Source organism: Triturus cristatus, chromosome 6 (genome assembly GCF_964204655.1).
Source record: "Triturus cristatus chromosome 6, aTriCri1.1, whole genome shotgun sequence".
NCBI classification, from domain to species: Eukaryota; Metazoa; Chordata; class Amphibia; order Caudata; family Salamandridae; genus Triturus; species Triturus cristatus.
This window is the reverse complement of record NC_140589.1, coordinates 411287664-411309665: the sequence shown is the minus strand read 5'-3', so window position 1 is coordinate 411309665 and position 22002 is coordinate 411287664. Positions and strand designations below refer to the sequence as shown.

The 22002-nt window shown below is 41.3% G+C and overlaps 1 protein-coding gene across 1 annotated transcript in view; it reads left to right on the top strand.

Annotated features, from left to right (window-relative positions):
• The window catches only part of CSMD1 (CUB and Sushi multiple domains 1), a 2626220-nt gene that overhangs the window by 1221772 nt on the left and 1382446 nt on the right, over positions 1–22002 (top strand). The window contains exon 24 of the mRNA XM_085610820.1: positions 8102–8296. Coding sequence (XP_085466946.1) covers positions 8102–8296 — 195 coding nt within the window. The remainder of the gene's footprint in view (positions 1–8101; positions 8297–22002) is intronic.

The following is a 22002-nucleotide window of genomic DNA, read 5'->3' as shown; positions in this document are numbered from 1 at the left end:
CATATAGTGGAATGGCGTACAGTGGAGTAGCATACAGTAGAGTGGCATTAAGTGCAATGTGGCATACAGTAGAAGATCTTTTCGTATAACATTTCCTATGAACTTCAATTAGGCACTCCCTATAGAACCCCCTTGTTTTACAAGTCTCTCTTATGTCCTTTTTTAATGTAGACTTTGCCTTCGACTTGTTAGAGCTATTAATACCCTTCCTAAACTGGCTACTATTAAGACTTACCACCGACATGTCCCTTATGGATGTCAATAAATTCACAAAATCTTGTACTACGGACTGAGATGGTTGATTGTTCTGAGCTTTCTAAAGCTCCTTCATACCAATTATAGCTTGAGATTTTAATTTAGCTGATCACATAGCCTACATTCATTGGTACAAGAAATTGGCTAAGCATTTTGCCAGGGATCTCTTAGATAGGCTCCACTATACAAAAGAGCACACGTGGTTTATAGTTGCTATCTGCAAGATCACCTATTACTAAATCCTTAACTAAACCAAAATTATCAGAGGAGACTATTATAGCCTTATCAGGCTAGTCTGGCCATTAAAGGCCTGTTCCAGTGTTATAGGCTCGAAGCGGAAGGCGAGGTTCTTTAACAAGGGAGGGGGCCTTTAATGGCTGGTATAGCCCAGCTAGTGAGGGCTATAAGCTATTAGAACATTCCACCACTAGAGGGCAGTATGTTCTACAAGTAAAACAAAGGCCTTAGTGAGCCTGAAGGGATTTAAATCCCCTTGGGCTCCATGAGGCCTCTGTTTACAGCAATAGCTGTGAACAACAAACATTGGATATTGGGGCGCCGGAGCCCCGAGCCCTCCATTGTCTTCAATACAGCTCCCAACATTCTAATGGTCTAATACATAATTGATCTGTGTAGACACCCTCCCGTTATTGCAAGTGCACTGGGCCGGCTGATCACTGACACATCTGTCATTAATAATAGTCATGTTCAGGTTGTCAAACAGTGTAGCTAATTGTCTATCTATCAGATCAATCACCCCGCTGATGCAGCAAAATGTGACGCTGATTCCCCAAAGACTTTTCTTTCTCAGGTGGAAATCATCCCTCGATGGTTAAGGAGAAACCTTAATTAAAATCCCCCATCAAGATTGACACATAAGGAAAGGACAGGGTAACCTTGCCTATTAGACCTGACAATTCATTTAGCTGTTTTTCCTGCCTTTTTTCCAGGGGAAGTGTGTGATAATATAGCCTAATAACCTGCTGTTGCTGGCTCTACCGGCCATTAAAGGCCCACTCCAGCATGAAAGGCCCGAGCCAAAGGCAAGACCTTTAACACGGGAGAGGGTCTTTAATGCCAGTATGGCCAAGGTACATAAGTCTATCAGAACATTCCATCACTATATGGCAGAATGTGCTAACAAATAAAGCAACAGCTGTGAACGACAGCACTGGAATGTTGGAACCACCGGGCTTCTACCAGACATTAGAAGCCTGGAGCACTCCATTGTTTTCAAGGGAGTTCCCAACATTCCAATGTTCTAATTAGTATTAGATCAGGACCACAATTCTTCTCTATTTTATCCTGTTTTTTTCAGTGACAGCCCAAAAAGGGACATTGTCTAAAAAATTGAAAATTCCTTATCTAAAATGCTCCTTGCAATTTCATATTTTACAGCTATCATGACAGGTAGACTGGGCGGCTAACTTGTCCCTTGACTGCTGCAATGCTAAAAACTCTTTAGTCGCTCATCACCACTTCCTCCAATTCCCAGGTCTCTTGCAGTGCTATAATCCTAACATTTATATTCTCTATGACAGACAACAGAGAATCAAGCTTCCTTTTCAGACCAGCAATATTCCAATAGATTAAATGAACCCCATCCTCATCAGAATCTACAGAATAGGGGCCTTGAAATCGCCTTTTTTTCATTAATTGTACCCGTCAGACCAATTCAATGAGCTATCACGCTGTACTGATTGTTCTTTGAGGTTGGTAAAGATTTGGCTCCCTGTCACTGATTTAACAATTAAGATTCTCTCAGAGCTAGCAGCCTCACGCTCCCCCCCCAAACCACTAATGAGGATCAATATTAAGCAGATGTATTGCTTTCCAATATGCTCCTTCTATATTTTCTCATGGGTTGGCAACTGTCTAATGAAACTAGCAATGGAGTAAATGATTGCTACATATCAGAGCATAAGCTAATCCAGTGAATTCAGTACTTCATCTGCTACAACTGCACAATTCAAATGGCAAAGAAATGGCTATAGAACTGCCTTTTGAAAAAACAACCAGGGAAATATCTTTAGAGAATATTTTGGCCAACTGAGGGATTGGTTTAAAAAAAGATAGCACACAAGATCTGTTTAGTGCACATACTGTATCAGGGTCAACAAAAATATCTACCAATTGGAGGACCCAATCAATTTCCTCATAGGGGTTGACTACAAAGCCTTAACTACACCTTTGATCAGCCTCTGGCCTAAAGCACTCAGCTACAACAAACTTGGGAAATATGGCTTTACCACGCATAGGCACTGGTATATCCTGGGCCAATGGCACAGGCTTTTGCCCAATGCCATCATTATACATTACTGATTCAGTTTGATTGAGGGCCGATGATGTAGGAACTGACCTGTAAAGGTCCACAACAGTGCCCTTATCAAATAAATGTTGAGCGGACGGGACCTTAGGTTGCAGATACGCCATGAGGTATTTAACCCTTCCTATACTTCTCATGTTTAACCTTCATATTTTCCTTTTTCCCTTTCATTTTTCCTTTCTTTTGCTAGACTTTGCAGAAGTTTCCTCTATATTACGGGCCTGTTACAGCTTTTCAGATTGTGTAAAGATTGGGAAAACCTCACAACTTTTCCCAAACTCAGAGACGTGACCAGATACTACCACCTCTTTCTTTGTGACCTCCAGGAGTGAGAGATCATGTTCTTTTAAAAGGAATTCCAAATGAGATTAGTCACCCAACAGATCACAACCATTGTCCATCAATTGGGGGTTTAGCCTGAGACTTCCCCTTCCCCCAAACCCTCACTTGAACACCAACCTCCCTGAAGCTAGTAACAGACCTTTTAACACTGTTCAAACTGCTATCACCTATTCATTTTACAAGGAATTCTTTAGGTATTTCTGTTAAAATATCTTGGATGTGTTCTGAGCTATCAGTGCACTTCTCCAGTAAAGATGAAATAGAAGACAATATACTCTCAAGACTTTGCAATGTCTTAGAAAAACACACATAGTCCGGTCAAATGTTAGTGGGTAGATTGTGCGACATATCAGGAAACCCTGAAATAGTTGATAATGCAAAAATTGTAAAACCAGGGGTACTAGAAAACATTTCCAAAGACTTCTCCTGCTGCTTAGGCGTTATGGGCAGTAGTTCCAGTCCCCTGTTTATCATCACCGGATCTGGTTTAAAAGGTGAGATATCCGGTAAAGTGTAATCAAGTACAATAGAAGACTGAGAGGCCTGTAAGGCCTGTGGAGCAGCTGGAGCAACTTTAGTATTGCAAACTTGTAAACAATCCCTAAAAGGTGTTCTTTTTTCTTCTCTAGAATGAGTCACTTGCTCCTATTGATCTTGTAGAAGGTACGTGTTATTAGACTCTCACAAGTCCTCTAACAGCACTGTCCAGTAACTTTCATCAGCTTTCAACTTTACATTCATCGTTGACTACTCTGCTGAGCTGGAGATGGAGATTACTTCAGATAATTTTTGAAAATAGGTTGGTTTTTTTGCACTCCCTTTAAGGTCTCCCAGATGAGGTACTCTTTTTCATAGAGGGTTAGATTTTGTTTTTTGGCACAATCTGGTGGAGAGTTCTCCACCAGATTTGACTTTCTTGCCATCATAATTCTGTCTGAAGGAGATTGCAGTGAAAAAAATAAAAAGATGGAAAACATGAAAAGAATGGTGTGAGAAAGTTTTCATAATAGGAGGGAACATCCCAAGTTTGCAAGCCACGCCCAATCCTAGACAGGCTGTTTCTGCAGAAATGAGCTTTACCTTACAGCTGGAGCCACTAATGCTACCACACCCCTTAGCGACCCCAGGGCTCAATGACCAGCTTGACACACCAGCTCGAGCAGCAACTCAAGCTCAGCCCTCCATCACCTACCAACCAAATACCAAATCTCAAAGAAATCATACAGGATGGTAAATGTAACCAAATATAGAGCCAGCCAAATTGCCCCGGTCTTTCCAAGGGTCTTCTGAGGTGCAGAGAGTCTGGAAGGTATGCGCCACCTCACTTTCCCTAGTAGATATCCACTGTCTTATACTACATGGAAGGAGCACAAGCATGCTTGGGGACCCACTCCAAATTTGCAAACAAATTGTAGACAGTTCCAGACAATTACAGCACAGAGTTTGTAAGGATCAACTCCAGGGCTAGACCAAAAGCGAGGGGAGACTCACAGTGTGGGGGGCCCCCTAACATATAAGCAAGCACACTGACCTAAAGATGGCTGCCTCTGTTCACTATCGGTGCTACCTTGTGCCTAAGCACATTTACCGCTCACAACCTCAAAGCCTCCTTTCCTCACTTGCCACACTTTTGAAGCTTACAATGCTCAAGTGCACACTGCCTTCCACTCCCTTTGGCCTCTGCCGGTCTTGAATCTTGAATTTTATCCCTCTGTACAACAGTCAACACTAAGCAGAACCTAGATGTGGACTATGAAGGGCAAGGGCTAGGGCAAAGGGCAGAAACCCTACCTCTGCCCTCCGACTTTCCAAATGTAGCCACTGGTTGCTTCTGCACCTTTTTTCCCCATTTCTGTTCAGGGCCTTGCAGCGTCACAAACTTGTATACCCTGGTCAAACAAACCAAGGGGCAATCACAGGCAGTAACTGGCAAAGGGCAGCAGGGAAAGCAGGGGTGTGGGAAAAGCAGCAGAAGCCAAAGTGCCCTCCCGCCTCTTACCTCGCCAAATATTCACTGGATGAAACTGGTCCTAGTCCTGGTTGGAGTCTCAGGGGACCTCTTGACTTCTTCCCAGCTGCTTGTCACTGGTCAGTGTGGTCGCAGGGCTGCTGAAAGACAGGCCAGAGCCCGGCCAGGGTCTCAGGGGCCTCAATCCACTGGCACCCTCCTGCTCCTTCTCGTAACAGCAGTGGCTCACCCCCAGTGTGGGTCGCCTGGCAGAACTGGTCAAAACTGTTTAGAGCTGGTCTCAGAGGCCTCGTCTCACTCCTCACAGCTGCTCTACCATGGTATAACGTCCACGGCTCCAACAACGTTGCTTGCATCACAGCGTCACGAGACGAGGAGATGAAAAATGAGGGGAAAAATAAAAATAAGCATAAAAGCGACAGATGGCAATCCACAGTATTGTACGGTGCCTAGTCGGGTACCTGACAGTGAAGAGATACTCGCCTAACACATATTTGACAATAACAATGGCTTGAAGAGTATACACATGCATCAGTGTGATCAATAACCCTGTTAATGTTAAGAATGTTTATCTGCATTCAAAATTCATATGCCGATTCTTCGAGTAACATTTACTTGGTCATCTTATCCAGCACATCGATCATTTAATTCCAACTGACATACACATTTTTTTAAATTAGTGGCACAATATTATCAATAAAAAGAAATAAATGATAAAAATACAATTTGCATAGTTTGCTTCAATTGTGCTCCTACTATGTGCCATTTATCTGATGTTACAGAGTTTGCTAAGGTGTAATATGAATAAGAATGCAGACAGCTCAAGTTAATTAGTGTATTAAAACTGAAAGATGATGAATTTTGAAAAGCCAGATCCTATAGAAAAAGAAAACAAAAAACAAAAAAACTAAATACAAAGAGCTCCCACTAAAGTGGTACAGTCCATCCCAACACGCACTTTGTCAGTCTATAAAGCCCGATAGTAGGCAAGAAACAAATTGTGAGTGAGGGCACTTTTTACAAAGTCGTAAATATATTTTTCCAAGAAGTATCGCAAAACACACTCTTAAAATAAATCATAGCATGCTATGTATTTGTATGCACTAAGTTACAGTGTCAAGGTAAAGTACAGGGATATGCAATGCAACTTGGATTCACAGCTACCCACATAGGTGAATTTGTGGCATATTTGGTGTATTTAGGTCTGAAATTGTCACTCTTACTCGCCATCTAATGACAGGCAATCAAACCAGATATAGATAGTTCAGAAAGTGTAGTGGACCAATCAGTTTAGTTTTTACATGATTTGTGTAGGACGAGGGGGATTGTATAAAACGACATATAACTCAGTCAGTATGGTAAATGGAAAATACTTTATGCACAAAATGTTGGTTTGGAAAATGGGTGCACAACTGTACCCAACACAAAAACCATTCATGCAATCCGTATCTTATGATAGAGTTAAATGGGAAATAGTCAAAATGTCTATGTACAACACTACTTGGGCCAGATTCACAAAGGAAACATACGCTTTTGTGTAAGTATACGGGGGCAGATTTACAACTTCAGGCGCATCTCTGCAAATCAGCAGGGATGCGCCAGAACAGATGCGTCACGTAATCCCCCCCTTGCGCCACCACTGATGCGTCGCATTTACAATGCGGCGCACTATGGTGCAAGGAGAGGAAGATGTGTGACGCATCTTGTGGCGTACGGGCGGCTCATTGCTGGAGTCGCGTCGCGAGCGTGACGCGACTCCTGCAATGCACAGGGGCCGCCCATACTTCACGTGGTGTGTCACTCCTTACGCCTGCTTCAAGCAGGCGTAAGGATTTGAAGCAGCAGCATAGTAAAACTGACTCAGTGAAATCTTGTAGATTTCACTGCATCAGTTTTACAGGGATTTCCTGCGAGGGAACGCCCACATGAAACCTGACGCAGGTTTCATGTGGCTCAGGGCTTTACAACGTGACGCATCTGCCTAGATGCGTCACGTTGTAAATAAGTAGCAACGTAGCGCATGGTTTACGCCACCGCTGCATCACAAAAGTGACACAATGGCGGTGTAAAAGTGTCGCAAGGGGCTTGTAAATCTGCCCTACGATTTTTTTTCCAATTCACAAAGGAATTTTACTAGTAGTATGTTTACGACTGCGGAGTCTCCGCACATAAAAATATGGGCATAGGGAAAGATGCTACTCCCAAAATGGATTTGTGAATTGCAAAAAATCGTAAACTTACATAAAAGTATACGTTTACTTTTGTGAATCATGTCTGCAGACTCCAAAATACTACACTGGTAAAAGAGAAACGGTAAAAGGCCTGATTATGCAAAAGATCACTGCGTTCGACTCAATTGGGTAATAACAATTGTGCCATAGAAAATAATTTACAGAAGAAAGGCGCGAGAGTGCCCAACTTGGTGATGCATTTTTTTTTTTTTCAATGAAAAGTGGGCCGCATTCTCATTGTTTGTCTTAATAAATGTTAGATTTGGGTAGATGAAAAATATATATTTTCTGGTAGTCTTTTTGCTCTATGGTTACTTCATTGCTATCGTATCATTAGCAAAAGAAGCCTTACAAGTTCAGTGGAGGCTCGCTCCTATCTTTAGAGAGGTGTGTAACGAAACGTCCACAAACATTGTCTTTGAACAATGGCTGAATCTGAATCGAAAGAAAGCCATCACAAAAATCTTCTTTCTCGCATAAACAAGTCTTTCCTTTTTTGAAAGGTCAACTTTTGTGGAAATGTATTTATGATATATCGTTTCCCTTTTTTCTAACCTGATTCTAATAAAAAATGCAATTCTGTTTACATTGATGGTAATTTGCTTTCTCGAGCAGCGTACATTTTTCATGCAAAATATCTATGAGCAGTGAAAAGGGCGAACATATTTCTTTTCCAAAGCTGCACATTTTTTTAATCGATGGCCTTTCATCCATTAAGAGTTATCATAAGCAATGTTCCTCTTTACGCTTTTACTTATATGCTCCATCTTTCTTTATCTCCTTCGAACATAGTGGTGATTCAGTGTTGTTTTTTGTATGTCTGCAATGGAAGATAAACCAAATATTGTGCTTACAAACCTTCAAATACAACTTTGACTAATAGCGCGATTCAAATCCTTTTATGTGAATTGATGACCTGCAGCTAGCATGCAGTGAAAATTGTTGCTGTATTGAGAACTGTTAATTTTGCCATAACAGAGAAACCGCGAGAAGCCTGCTTCGATCCTGGAAACATCATGAATGGAACACGGATTGGGACCGATTTCAAACTTGGCTCCACTGTAACCTATCAGTGCGATTCAGGATACAGGATTATTGAGCCGTCAACAATAACATGCGTGATCGGCGCAGATGGGAAGCCTGCTTGGAACAGGGCCTTGCCTTCCTGTAATGGTATGTATCCCTTTAACAACTATCTACGCTGAGGAGCAGGCGCGCCTCCAAGTGTGCGTTTATATAGCCAGTGACATCACCTTTCTACTGCAATTAAGGGTTTAAAAGCAGGTGCTCGAGCGACGAAAACAAGTCCAAAATCATTCACACTTTTATCCTTCGTTTTGCTAAGAAGACATCCAGGTGTTTAATGATGGCTTTCGAGTGACCACCGGATTTAAGAGATGAATGATGCAGCCTTTAATTGGAAGTGTTGCATCAGAGTATAGGGAGGCTTAGAATTTAGTCATTGATGTTAATAGTGGGAAAAAAACATTTTCCAAAAATGAAAATTAACACAGCTAAAAATGTTTACAACAACACACATACACCAAAGCCGTTATCCCACCTATATACTGTTTGCAGGGAAAACAAAAGTGAAATACCACTTTAAAAAAATCCATTTTGTATTTTAATCCAATGGCATCCATGGCCTTAATGATGATTCAAATCAACAGACACCACATAAATAGTTGTTTCATGCACCCATGAATAGTACAGGCCCTACTGGCTGGAAGGCCCATTGGCAGACTTTTGATGCACTGGCGGTGGAATGGGCTTGGTCATATTTACAAGGCCACGCAAAGTCTTCCTGCTGACTTTTCATGGCCTTGTAATATGGGCCCCGTTTATGCATTACTCTGCGTGAAAGGGGTGTTGCATGGGTGCTGCTGTTGGTGTTACCACGCAACATCCATGGAACTTGACAAATTCCCAGATTTACAACATTTTATAAAACTGGGAATGCATTGGAATCCTGCACCTCCCGTGGGGAGGCGAAGGAAAGGCGCATTAAGGAGAATTTTTTTTCATTCTCCTCGTTTTTTCATCTTTCTATGCATGCTGCACTCTGCCATCAAATGCTATCAATGCTTGTTTTTGTGCAGGAAGGTGTCCCTTTCTGCTCAAACACAATTATCCCCACAACACAGGCACCCTTGCGAAATGACTCAAGGGTGCCTGCGCTGATGAATGGCAGCCAATTGTGCACCAGTGCAGGGGAAAGCACAGGGATGCATGGTATTTTTGTCAATACGATGCATCTCTGTGCTTTGAAAATGATGCAGCATGGCACAACTAAATGGCTTGAAGCACCATGCTGTGTCATTTTCTTGTATATTAGGCCCCTAGTCCCTACAGCAGACTTAGCAGAACTGTCAGTATATATGAAGTAATCATAGCGATCTAGAGGCATAATTTCATTAGGCAGAGGAGATTCTTGTTTATACTGTAGAAAAACTTGTGTATGTAGTGTAGAATCAAATCTGTAGTCTACATCTGTTGCAGTGAGTGAAGTAGCCCATTTTAGCCATCAGATGTAAATCTAGAGTGATTTGAATGCTTGCTTGGGAGACAGCCTCTAAGGTCAGCACTGGGGTCACAATAATTATGCGTTTACCCTGAGCCAGTGCTCACTCTCTCACCAGAGCAGTCTGCACTGCTGTCAGATGTTTTCAGTATTTGCAAAATACATTCTGGCATTAGTGTATAAATTAGTTTTATATGGAATTAGTTATGTGTCACCTTCATTGAAAGTGTATCCTGATGCCCTCGCGATGACACAGATCACCAGGTTTGTTGTGTTCAGATGTGTGTGTAAATGTTTGGAAGCTATCATGTCAGTTTGTACGGAATAAAACATTTTTCTGTGTTCCAGTGCCCAATGCATGCTTGAGAAGTCTGGATGTATCAAGTCATAGAATGGTTTAACCCCTTCTGCATAGTATGGATGTATGGTATGCCAAAAGGAAGGAATCCCAATATGGATTGTAGTATTTTTAAAGTCATTGGAGGGTGAAGCAGTGCTCATTGCTCTACGAAGTGTGTCACATGCTTTTGCCTTCACTTGACAGCTCATATCCCAGAAGAAGTACATTGAGATGGTCATTTTTTTATTTTTTAACATTGAATTTGTAACCCATGTAGGAAATCCTAGAATTATGCGATCTACTTTTGTCAAGTGTTCCATGAGGATATAATCCGTCAGATAGATGTCATCGACATAGGCCAATGCCTGATCATCAACATTTTGTAGTAGCTCTGTTACTATAGCTTTAAACAGCCTAGGGCTATTCCTATACCTCCGGAGAAATTGATAGAATTGCCTTTGAGAGCCTAGCCCCGAAAATGCGGTTAGATGTCTGTTTCCTGGTGTTATATTCTGGCAGAAAAATCCATTCGAGGTATCAAGTGTATTGCTTCCACACATTGTTGTTCATTAGTGTGGCAAGGTGTGCATTCTGTACTGCAATGATAAATAGATAGAAGCAAATAGAAGTTAGCAGAAGTATTTGGACAGTGAACAGAATGAAAACTTCCACCCTCAAGGTTAACAAAGTATATATGCAAGCATATAAAACAATATACAGATCTGGCATACTACTACACGTCCTCTAACTTAAGTGTATAGGGCATGTGTATGTGTTCTGCCAAGAATCCCCTTACTGGATGATCCAAACCTCATTACCTTAAGGGAGAGAATGTAGGTCCCCGTTGTGGTAATTAGCTGAATTCCCCTCGTAGAGCTATCAGCAGGCTGCTAGGCTGAAGCATTAGCATGTAGAGACCTCCTCTGCCAACACTCCTGCTTTGGTCCGAGATCTTGGTCAGGCCACCATTGCTCATATGTTATAGATAGCTCTGTTGCCATATGGACGAAGCAAATAATCACATGTGCACAATATATGTATGTATTAACTTTGTACATGATGTGTCAAGGTAGCAAGATCGTGTTTTTGCCAAGCTGGTTTGTAAGCAAGTATATTTTCCTAGAATCTAATCCACACTGTCATGGTTGCAAATGTGTGAAGGCAACTTTAGGAAGAAACCTGTGTACTTGTAAAAATGGCAGTGTTTTCCGCTAGGCCTAACTGGGACAAATGACAGGAGGGACTTTTCCTCAAGCCAGGAGCCACAGGCACAGTCTTCTCTTTGCTAGCCGAAGGTTCAACAGGTGCAGTCAAGCAGATAGAGCATTCTCTCTTTGCCTAGTCCAGGGGTCAGCTGGGAAGTCCTTCGGTCCTTCTCCAGTTACATCATTATCTGAGGCTCATGTTGCCAGGGGTGCCATATTTATGCACAGAAAGTGCTCTGGGTGGATGATGCAGTCACTAGCTAATGGGTTACTAGGATCCCTCCAACCCTGTGACAACTCACTGCTCTAAGTGGCATCTAGAAATCCAAGGGTGCGCTATTCTGCCCTCTCCCAAGACATGTGAACCCTGCCATGGATGTTAGGAGCTCGGTAGCCCATGGGAAAACCAGTTTGTACACTGGTCACCCATCTCTGTTCCTGCTGCCGGCCTGTCTACCTGAACAAAGGGACAGCCCCCTAGGAGTTTGATTGCCATTTGTCCACTAAAGTCAGCTTCACCTTTGAAGCTTGCTTTTTGGGCCAACCCCTGAGTAGCTTCCTACAACGGGAGATGTGTGTCTTCCCTCTGTAGCAGCCCACCATTGTTCCTAAGTCTGGGAGTCATTCACACCAAATCCCAGATAGGCAGAAATCTGTCTGGCGGCCAGCAACCATGTGAGGCCACTGGGAATATTGTGTTGCATAGTGGCAACTTTCTTAAAATTGCTTTTCCTTAAAAGTGTCATTAAAATCGACTTGGCATTAAGTCAGGTTTAATGCCAGAAATAATTTGATACATTGAAGTGCCATTTTAGAAGTCCCATTCAAAAGTTACTCAAGCAGAGGGGTCAACCAGAATCTCTGTGTTAGAGCATGGGGCTACTAACTTTTCAACAGCAGAACAACAATTTGGAAGTGTTTCTGTCAGGTCAGACTAAAAGTATATGTTCTACTTAATAACTTATAGCTCACTGTCTCAAGGCTCCTTAGGCCTTCTTTTGTGGGAGAGGTACATATATTGTGAAAGTGAGTGGAGGCTTTGCCATTTGTTTAAATGGCAGAGTTAAACTAGCAGTTTGAAATGTCTCTTCCAGGCTGCAGTACTAATGTGTTGATGTTGAGCCCCCAGTCTAGATGATGTGCCCAACTTCTCTACTCAGTGATGGCGATGCGTCAGTTCCATAGACGTAGCGCTGAGCCGAGATGCATGGGTTACGAGTTGTGATGCACCAGGTTTCTCCATGTAGTTCAGGCAATTTCTCTAGTGATGCATGGCTCTGAGGCCTCGGGCTCTCAAGGCGAAGCGTTGGTTCAGAGAGTGATGCGCCAAACCTACTCCCAAAAGAGGGTTGATGCGCCACTTCTGCTACACACAGACTGGCGAAGCGTCGATTTCCTAGGTGCAGGTATCTGGGTCCATTTCCAGTGAACCAGGCACAGGAACAGGGATAGAGACTTTGATATCCCTGAGTCTCAAGCAACAGGAAGCAAGCCAACAAGCCACTGGAGATCACTTCAGTTCTCCCTCAGCTCTCCCTCAGCAGGGTCAGCACATGCCAGCACAGCAGAAAAGCAAACCTTGCAGTCAAGGAGAGTGCTTGTCCTTGATGCAGCACAGCAGTTTGTTTGAGTCCAGTTTAAGGCCAAGAAGTGTCTCATTTGGTGGGGTCAGAGACTGTTTACTTATACACAGTTGTGCCTTTGAAGTGAGTGTGCCTTCAAAGAGGAATCTTTGAAGTACACAAAATCTCTTTCTCCCCAGCCCTGGCTCCAGATGTGCTGTAGAGGATAATCAGCCCTTTGTGGTGTGGGGACAGGGTCCAGCCTAATTAGGTGTAAATGTTAGTTCCTCTCTCCCTTCCCGCTCAGGAAGACCCATCAGAATGCCAAATGGTACCCAGACATACCTAACCTTCCTGTGTTGTGCCAACTGTAGCTGTTACCCACCCCAGACGTGTATTACAGACCAGCTGCAGGCACACAAATCTGCTAGAGCAGAGATATTATCACTTTCTAAAAGTGGCATTTTTTAAATGGTAAGGTTAAATCCAACTTTACCAGTAAAGATGATTTGTCATTACCATTCCAAAGATATAAAACATTACACAGCTTATCATTTCAAATCAGAAATTACAGCTTAAAAGTGTATTAAGGAAGTCCCAATGTTAACCTATGAGAGGAGTAGGCCTCATAGTAATGAAAAATGAATTTAGGAATTTTACACCGTAAGAACATGCAACATTTAAAAGAACATGTCCTACCTGTTACTAAGACAGCACCCTGCCCTATGGGCTACCTAGGGTCTACCTTAGGGGCAACCTGTGTGTAATAAAACGGGAGTTTAAGGCTTGGCAAACAGTTTTAAATGCCAAGTCGAGGTGGCAGTTAAATTGCACACACAGGATCTGCAGTCTTAGACCTGAGACATGTTCAAAGGGCTACTTTTGTGGGCCACACACAAGGCCGGACTGGTACCGCATACTAGCCCTGGCAATTATGTAAGACCAGCCCGGGGGAGGGTGATGGTGGGAAGCAGTGCTGCTATGGTTTTGTTACAGGGGGCCAATTTTAAAGCACTGCTGCAAAACCGGCCACCAGTAACATAAATGGCCCAAATCCAGACCCACCCTTTTACCACCATGAAAAACCAGCTACGGCCAGTCCGGCCCTGGTGGCACAATCAGTGCTGCAGGCCCACTATTAGCACTCAATTTACAGGCCCTTTACACATGCAGTTTAAAATTACTAGGAACCTATAGGTAAATTAAATATGCCAGTTGTGGATAAGCCAATGTTACCACAATTTAGGGAGAGAGCACATGCACTTTCGCACTGGTTAGCAGTCCTAAAGTCAACAAAAACGAGGTCAGAAAAAGAGAAGGAGGAAGGCAAAATATTTGGAATGACCCTTTAGAAAGGGACACTTTCCAATGGACATTGACACAGCTGGAATGGCGAAACACGTCTGTCAATGCTGAGGGGGGATAAGCACGAATAAAGAAAGCTCTTATCACGAATCCTCCTGTGTGCTCCTGTTTGTGTCGGCGGACACAGTTCTGGTCTACGACGGTACCTGTATATATATATATATATATATATATATATATATATATATATATTCACATAGACTTTCAGTCTGCAGATCAGCGACAGAACCAACAGGCACAGACCTTAACCAGACTCAAGAGAGGCTTCAGACGAAATGTCATGGGAAAAGCAGTACAGTTTAATCCCTAATGAACCACAGGATTAAACAGGCACAATGCTATATATATATATATATATATATATATATATATATATACATTCAATTAGCCACGGTCTGGTACACGACCAGTAACATCTCACAAACAACAACAGGACAAGAGAGTATAATCCTCCTTCAGGCTTGTATAATGCTGTATGGTTGCAGACCGCTCTTAGCCTGGCATAGTTCATGCCAAAATTGGCAAGCACCAACTATCTCAGGAATTCATCCCCTGGCCGCTCTTTGGAATTATTCAAGATGGAAGAATTTCTTGTCAAAACAAAAAAAACCTCTCTAAATAAGTAATCTCTCTAATTGTCCAACCCTGAGACATGACAGTGAATCTAATACAAGCCCTCTTATGAAATTTAGCACTCAGACAGAGATTTCAAAGGAGGCTAAACACGCCCTAACAGATTACACTGTCAACAAACAGACAAACAACTATGCTGTAATTAAAGGAGTGAGTATACAAGAAGATGTTGCAATGATGTCAAATCAGTCCAATGCAAATATAAGAACAAATAAGGACACTAGGGTAAATAGAGGAACTAAGGAATATCAGATAGTGTTGGGGTGGCAGTGATTGATATCATTGGACCTCCAAAGAGTGAGTATAAGTGACTGACAATAAATAGGAGTGAATGGTGGTGAGTGGCAGTGAGTGAGCATAATTGAGTGAGAAATAATGAGGAAGAATAAGTGAAAATGAGGGAGGAAGTGTGAATGGCTGAGTCAGAGTAAGTGAGAATAAGTGAGAATGAATGAGATTAATAGTGAGTGCCAGTGAAGGAGAAAGTGTGAGTGAGTGTGAATGAGTCACAATGAAGGAGTGAGATTAAGATGAGTGAGAATGAGTGTAGGTGATTAAAAGTAATGAGCCAACGGCACCAGCATTCTGAAGCTAATTCTTGTGATATTGAGGCCCGAGGACGAAACGCCAGCTCTGGCATTCAGGAGGCAATTCTTAACATGACTGTCGGCTGTGAAAAAATACTGCCATGAGATATTATAGTTAATACTTGTCATATGGGCTAGCCTTGAAGAAAATTCTTGCACTACTGATAATTCTTGGCCTAGGGGAAGATGTGGAAAATGCTAGCACTGGTATATTGGAGGAAATTCTTGACATGAGGGTACCCATGACAAAATGTTGTGAATGGTGCATTGGGGTATTTCTTGCCATAATGGATGACAACCATGATAAAATGCTAACCATGGTATAATGTAGACATTTTTGACATATGAGTCACCCACGGTATAGAGACAGCAAGAAAGCATAATTTTGGCACTCGCATATTGTAAAAAGTGCTGGCTCTGGCACAATGGAAGTATCCATATGAAATGTGCAGGCATTTATAGCACAATAAAAAGGGGTCATATACAAGGGTGCGCCATGTTTCATTGGCTTAACACAACAATGAAAAGATTATTTAATGAGTGAACTTTCACAGCCAATGGCTTATTTGGCAAATGTACATGAACATTGTGCTTTCCAAAGCACTATTTGCCTTATTTTGTTCAAAATGTTTTGGGATGAGCCCCTTCAACCCCACTTACCCACTTTAAAAGATCACAAGCTGCCACAGTAAGGACAGAAGACAAACTGTATCTTGATGAGCACTGTTAGCTTTCTGTCACAACTCCTGGAACTGGGGTATTATGCTTTGGGTGTATAAAATACATTATTTCAAAAGTGCAATACACACCCTTTTAACTATGTAAAAAAATGAAAACCGTACACTTATCTAAACATTTTGTTGCCTTGTTTAATTATTGAGAATGTCTAAATGATGTGTTTGAATAAAACCTTCACCATTGTGCTTCCCATAGGTGATAGTGCCTTTCAAATAAGTATACCTCAAAATGTAATAATACTACGAAAAATTGTAAGCCATTTCTTTTTCCTCTCACCATAATTTATAAATACATTTCTCGTTGTGCTATACACTTGGGGAACTCTTAATTCTTGACAGCATGTGTGTAAAATATTAAGGATCCCACTGCTATTCTGTTTTTTGTGGCTGCATCTCCTGTTCAACAAACACATAATTAATCATGGAATGCAAAGAAAATGAGTAATGATCTCCTGGTATGTTTTGCCAGCAGCCTCATATAGGTCATATCTAAAATAGTTTTTTTTTTTTGTTCTGGTCTAATAATCATGCAGTTATTATGTAACTTCGGGCCTCTCAATTATTGTGATCTCATCATGGTTAAGGTCATGTGGCATCACATACTGGGAAGGTTCAGAGTCAAAGGTAATATGGTGTCATTTCCTGTGAGGTCATTAAGGTAAAGGAATCGGTGATGTCAGTTCCAGTTTCCCCAGTATTTGCTGAATTGACATACCTGTGTAAAGAAATCTTAAGTTGATGAAAAAGTAACAAAGGCAATACTTGAGATATGAAGGGGCAAGACTCGAGGACCAATATGATACTCCTGGTGGTCTTCAAGCAAAGTTACTAGCCATGGAGGACTGCTGATAGAAAAGTGGCTTGAAGATCAAGTCTAAACGTCGGAAGATTATGTTTTTAGGGAAAACTGGAGGCAGGCTAGGAACTTTGTAAATAAAAGCACATAGTTAAATGAGGTTCGTACCTTCCCTATCTGGGTTAAAGTCTCTCTATTAACATGACCTGATAGGAACACAACATTAATGCAATTAAGAAATCAGAAAAATCTTTAAATGCCATCCCTTGGTCCATCTCCATTCATAGACACAATCTTTGATAGAAAATCATTAAGTTTGTGTAGACCACTGTGTGAATCTTAATAGCATATGGGGCTGAACGCTGCCACTAGGAATATATATGCAGCCAAACTTGACCCCCATGGAAGAAAGTTTTGAAAATTCTAGCTCTTGAGAGGACTACTTAATTATGTAAAGTGGATTATTAGTGAGGGTGGATGGTAGTCCACCACAAGTAATAACATTACTATTCTTATTAGGTCCAGTAAAGATTTCATTGGGGCCAAGGCAAAAGGCTGTGGCCAAGAAGGGCTCCACAATGCCAGAAACCGTAGAACAAGGTCCAGGGGATGCTGTTGACTTTTGGCAGGAAAATTGTGAGCAGGAGAAATTCAAAATGAAAGTCCAAGTAAGGTCTCTCGCCGGCCGGATACTTATAGCGCCTTTGCCCATTGAAGATTACCACATTCGGACTAAGACTTTTTTTGGAGCTTGGGTTTCTTCAGCAGGGCAAGGCTGGATGCTGTAGCTGAGCAGGGCTCCAAGAGCCCGGATACCCTCCCTGCTGAAATGGATTGGCAGTTGCAGAAAAGCTCCTAGAGAGAGAAAGATTAATCTTTGGCCCAGAGCAAACGCATCTTTGTTGGATTGACTTGGTAGGTATGTCCTTTTTCTCTGTTCACTTCCTACTGCAAGCAATCATTCCATGCCTCTCTCTGTCCAAATCCAAGATGATGGAGCCATACTCCCCTTGTGCAGAGCTAGGTACACACCTCAAGGGTGTTGCCATGGAATTGAGTAGCCCTTTCTCTGTGGGCATGTCAAACCAGTTCATGGAGCAGCTACTCTACCACTGAGATTGTTGCCTGATTGACTGTGGGAACATAGAAGGGTCCTGCACAGCTGTCAGATAAAATTTGCATGTGACAGGGTAGGCCTCTTTGAAGTTAAACAAGTTCCTGGGCATAGCCCTGATGGTCATCCTGCCAGAGGAACAAAACACCTCCCCACACCCAAGGCCTTTGCCCTGCTGTGGGAGCAGTTCTCACAACTCATTAAAGAGGATATGTAGATGCAAGGTACCAGTTGGTGTTCATGCAAATGAGCCTCGAGCAGCAGTATGCAGGGAAATGTTATCTTTTGAAATGTAACTTTTACGAAAATATTTATTACATATCCGACTTCACCAGTAAGTTTGGCTTTAAATAGATACATTTTTTCAAAAACTTTAGTAATACCGGAGATAACATTATTGTTTTTAATATTGTATTTCATTGCTTTCCTTCAGAAAATAGATTTTGGGGACTTTTCACTGTAAGGATAGGTTTAACATTATGCTTTTACATGCCCTGCAGGCCACCCAGACTTATGGAAAATAAGGCCTATTTAAGGATGAGTTTGTAATATTTAAAGGAAGGTTTAGGATTATTATGGTAGGTTAAATTTGTAGTTTTAAATTGCACAGCCATGCCACAATTTAGGTCTTCAATCATGTTTACACTGTCATCATAGGGGGTGGCACAATGGATGCTGCACTCTACTATTGACAATTAACATACAGGTCCTGGGTACACTTTGTACCATGAACCAGGGACTTGTATGTAGGATACATTTGCTATTTAGGAGTATAACAAATTTCAACATGTTTTAGGGGTCAGAGCACAAAGACTGTGTACAAGGTCAAATAAGCATCAGTCTCAAAAAATAAGGTCCATCATAAAAATAGAGGCATTTTCCTACACTACTCTTAACCAAGAGGCGAATGCCAGTTGTGGGTCCATTTTAAATATGTTATATTTTATTAACAGCACACATACACCAAGGTTTCATAGTCCATGTCATTTTTCAAATGCATACTGAAACGTTCAATGACAAACACAAAATGTCTGATTTACAATGCATGACAGAATCACTGAGGAATGAGCACCAAGTCAAATTACCTGGATGCTTGGAAAACAGAAGTAACACATTTATGTTTTGAAACAGCCCTTTTGAGTGAATCTTAACATTTCTACCAATGAGTTGTGCAATAGCAAAAAACAAATGTGAACATTGATGTGAAGAAAAAATACTGCATTCCTTTTACAGTCTATGTTCTGGACCTATCTTTTTGATGTTTCAGAGCTTGTATAGGGTTACCTAACAAAACTACCAAGGCTTCAGGGAAAGGAAGTTGTTTGATCTTCTAGGCACGATGTTTAAAACTAATTAGAAAATAATACAGTTTATAATAATGTGTAGAACTAACATGTAAGCTTTAATGAGAATAATGCATTTTGAAATGCATAAAAATGTAGTAGGCCATCATATTTATTCCTACTAGGTCTAAAATGGCTAAAGCAATATTGCTTGACAACCTGACTTGACTAGAAAAGCTTGATGTGCATACATTATTTATTTCATGACCTTTCCATGAACATGGTTTTCATAATAAATAATAGTTACATTAATGTTTTCATATATTTCCACAGAATGTTTCTATTTACTCAAAGATCACTGTTAACAACTGATTGAAAATTAGTCTTTAATGGGGAAATGAAGGGTTCATATATTAAAGATGCAGCATTTTTTAAAGAATATGAAAGGGCATTGTGCTAAATGGTTTCTTTTCCATTATATTGGTGTTTCAACTCCTACATAGACATTGTGAAGAAACTTAATATATTTGAAGGTTGAAATGTTGTGCAAACATGGGAAAGGAGACCTGAATGGAGGAATGACCCATATGAACTTAGGACTGATACAATTTAGTTGCAAACCTAACAATGTCTGTGGACTATCATATTTCTGTGAGAAGATGAGTAGTGATACTGTTTACATGAAAGCATCGAACACTGATTGGCTGAATGAAGGAGGAAGAAGACAGAAAGCTGCAACTTGATCAAAAGTATTATCTATATTAATGTGTGTAGCTAGAGTAGGTCTACTCTTAGACCAAGACACTTTTCACGTTCCAGAGTCTTTTACCAAGATACAGGCCCTATGCTACTTGCTTTGAGACTCAACTGTGTTTCTTAAACCTTTTGTTATGGGAAGTTCTGCTGTGATATATCTTTAATTGATTTGAACTGACTTAAATGCTAACGCTTATGCTTTTCTCACTCTTTTGTACTAGTGCACTCTATGTGTTCTGACTGACTCAATTTCCCCCCGATTCTCAGAATAGGTATTCATTCCTTAATGGAACGTGTTTTAATGCCTTTTTGATATGATCTGATTAACAATATTGATTTTTGATTCCTGTTCATATATTGATTAACCCTTTAGCTACTGGACCTTTCCATCCTCAGTGCTGAGCCCTTTTTTGGCTATTTGGGTTAGTTTTCGCACTTTGAGCTCCATATCGTTTTGTTACCCATAAGGTATCCACTGCAAATATCCATCCTTTTTTCCAACATCCTGCGAATTCTAAAGGTACCCAGGTTTTGTGAAATCCTTTGGAAGGAACTGAGAAACTAGCCAAAATGTGGCTACCTCCTTTTGTGTGGAAAAGTTGCGAAGAAGTCTTGCAGTAAAAGCATTTGGGTTTTTTTCTCCTGGAAATGGCATCAACAAAAGGGTTGTGGTGCTAAATCACCATCTTCCCAGATTTCACCAAGAGGCAGATTTGATTCAGAAAGTATGGGAGAAAGTTTGGCATTTTACTGGGAGCTGGCCCATTTTTCCTAAATGTGCTTTCAACCTCCTTTCAGCTTGTGGCAGAGAGGGGTAAACAACCCATGCTGGATCTCAGAATGCTATAAATACATGGCAACTATACAAAAGCTGGAATTCAGCAAATGGGAATTTGTGTGGATCCTGCAGTTTTTCCTAAATAAAGTGACAGTTGAAATAAATAAAACTTTGAAACTGAGTTAAAAATTTGAGTCTACATTTTCATCTAGAATTTATTTTTACTATGGCAGATTTTCAAAAGGTAACAAACCTTTACATGCACTAGGCACTTCTGGTTGCAAGGAAATATAGGGCTTGTAGGTTCTCCAAATACCCAAGGTACCCAAAACCAACCACCCAGCTGCACCTCACAGGAGCTTTTCATTGTGTGGTGACTATACAGAAATTCATATGGTAAATTACAAAGAATGGAAAAAGCATAGGAAGGAAAACTCTATATATCTGAAATGTACTCCATATAATGAGTTTAGGAGCAGTGATTGTACATCCCTGAATTTAGGGGTACCCATACTGACGTGTTTCAGATTGCATTTTGGAAAATGTCTTTTGTGTTACACATGTACTATTTGAAAGGCACAGACATAGAGATATTCAATTAGTAATAATAAATATTCTACTAATCTTTATTCCCACATGCCTACCAATAACAATGGTACCCCACTTGTGTGGCTGACACTTGCGCCAGCGACACAAAAACTCCAAAGTGGCCTATGAGACATCATAGTTCACCCAGCAGGGAGCCTTTTTTTACACTGTGGCTAGATTGTGGGCTCAGCTTAGCTAGGACGCAGGGAAACCTACTAAACTGAACACCTGGGGGAATCCTGACTGGAGGGCTTGCATTGTTTCCCACCAGGTGTCTTTTACACAGAATTGCAAAGCTCAAAGTTTGACTAAAAATCCAAATTTTCTTGCATTTCTGTGGGCAAAATTCCTGGGATCTGCAGTCAGCCACACATTTCCTATCATTCAGCATTCCCCTAAGCCTCCTAAGAAAACAGTGCCTCACTTGTGTGGGTAGGCGAAGTGCATGAGACACAAACGGGTGCTACACGCAACGTAGACACATCACATTTCCCCACAGTAAAACGATGTTTTTTTTTGCAAAAAGGGTAGCTGGGGACTTTGGGCCCCAGCTCAGTCGGCAACTAGAAAACCTATCAAACCAGGACATTTTTATAGAACCAATCTTTTATTTG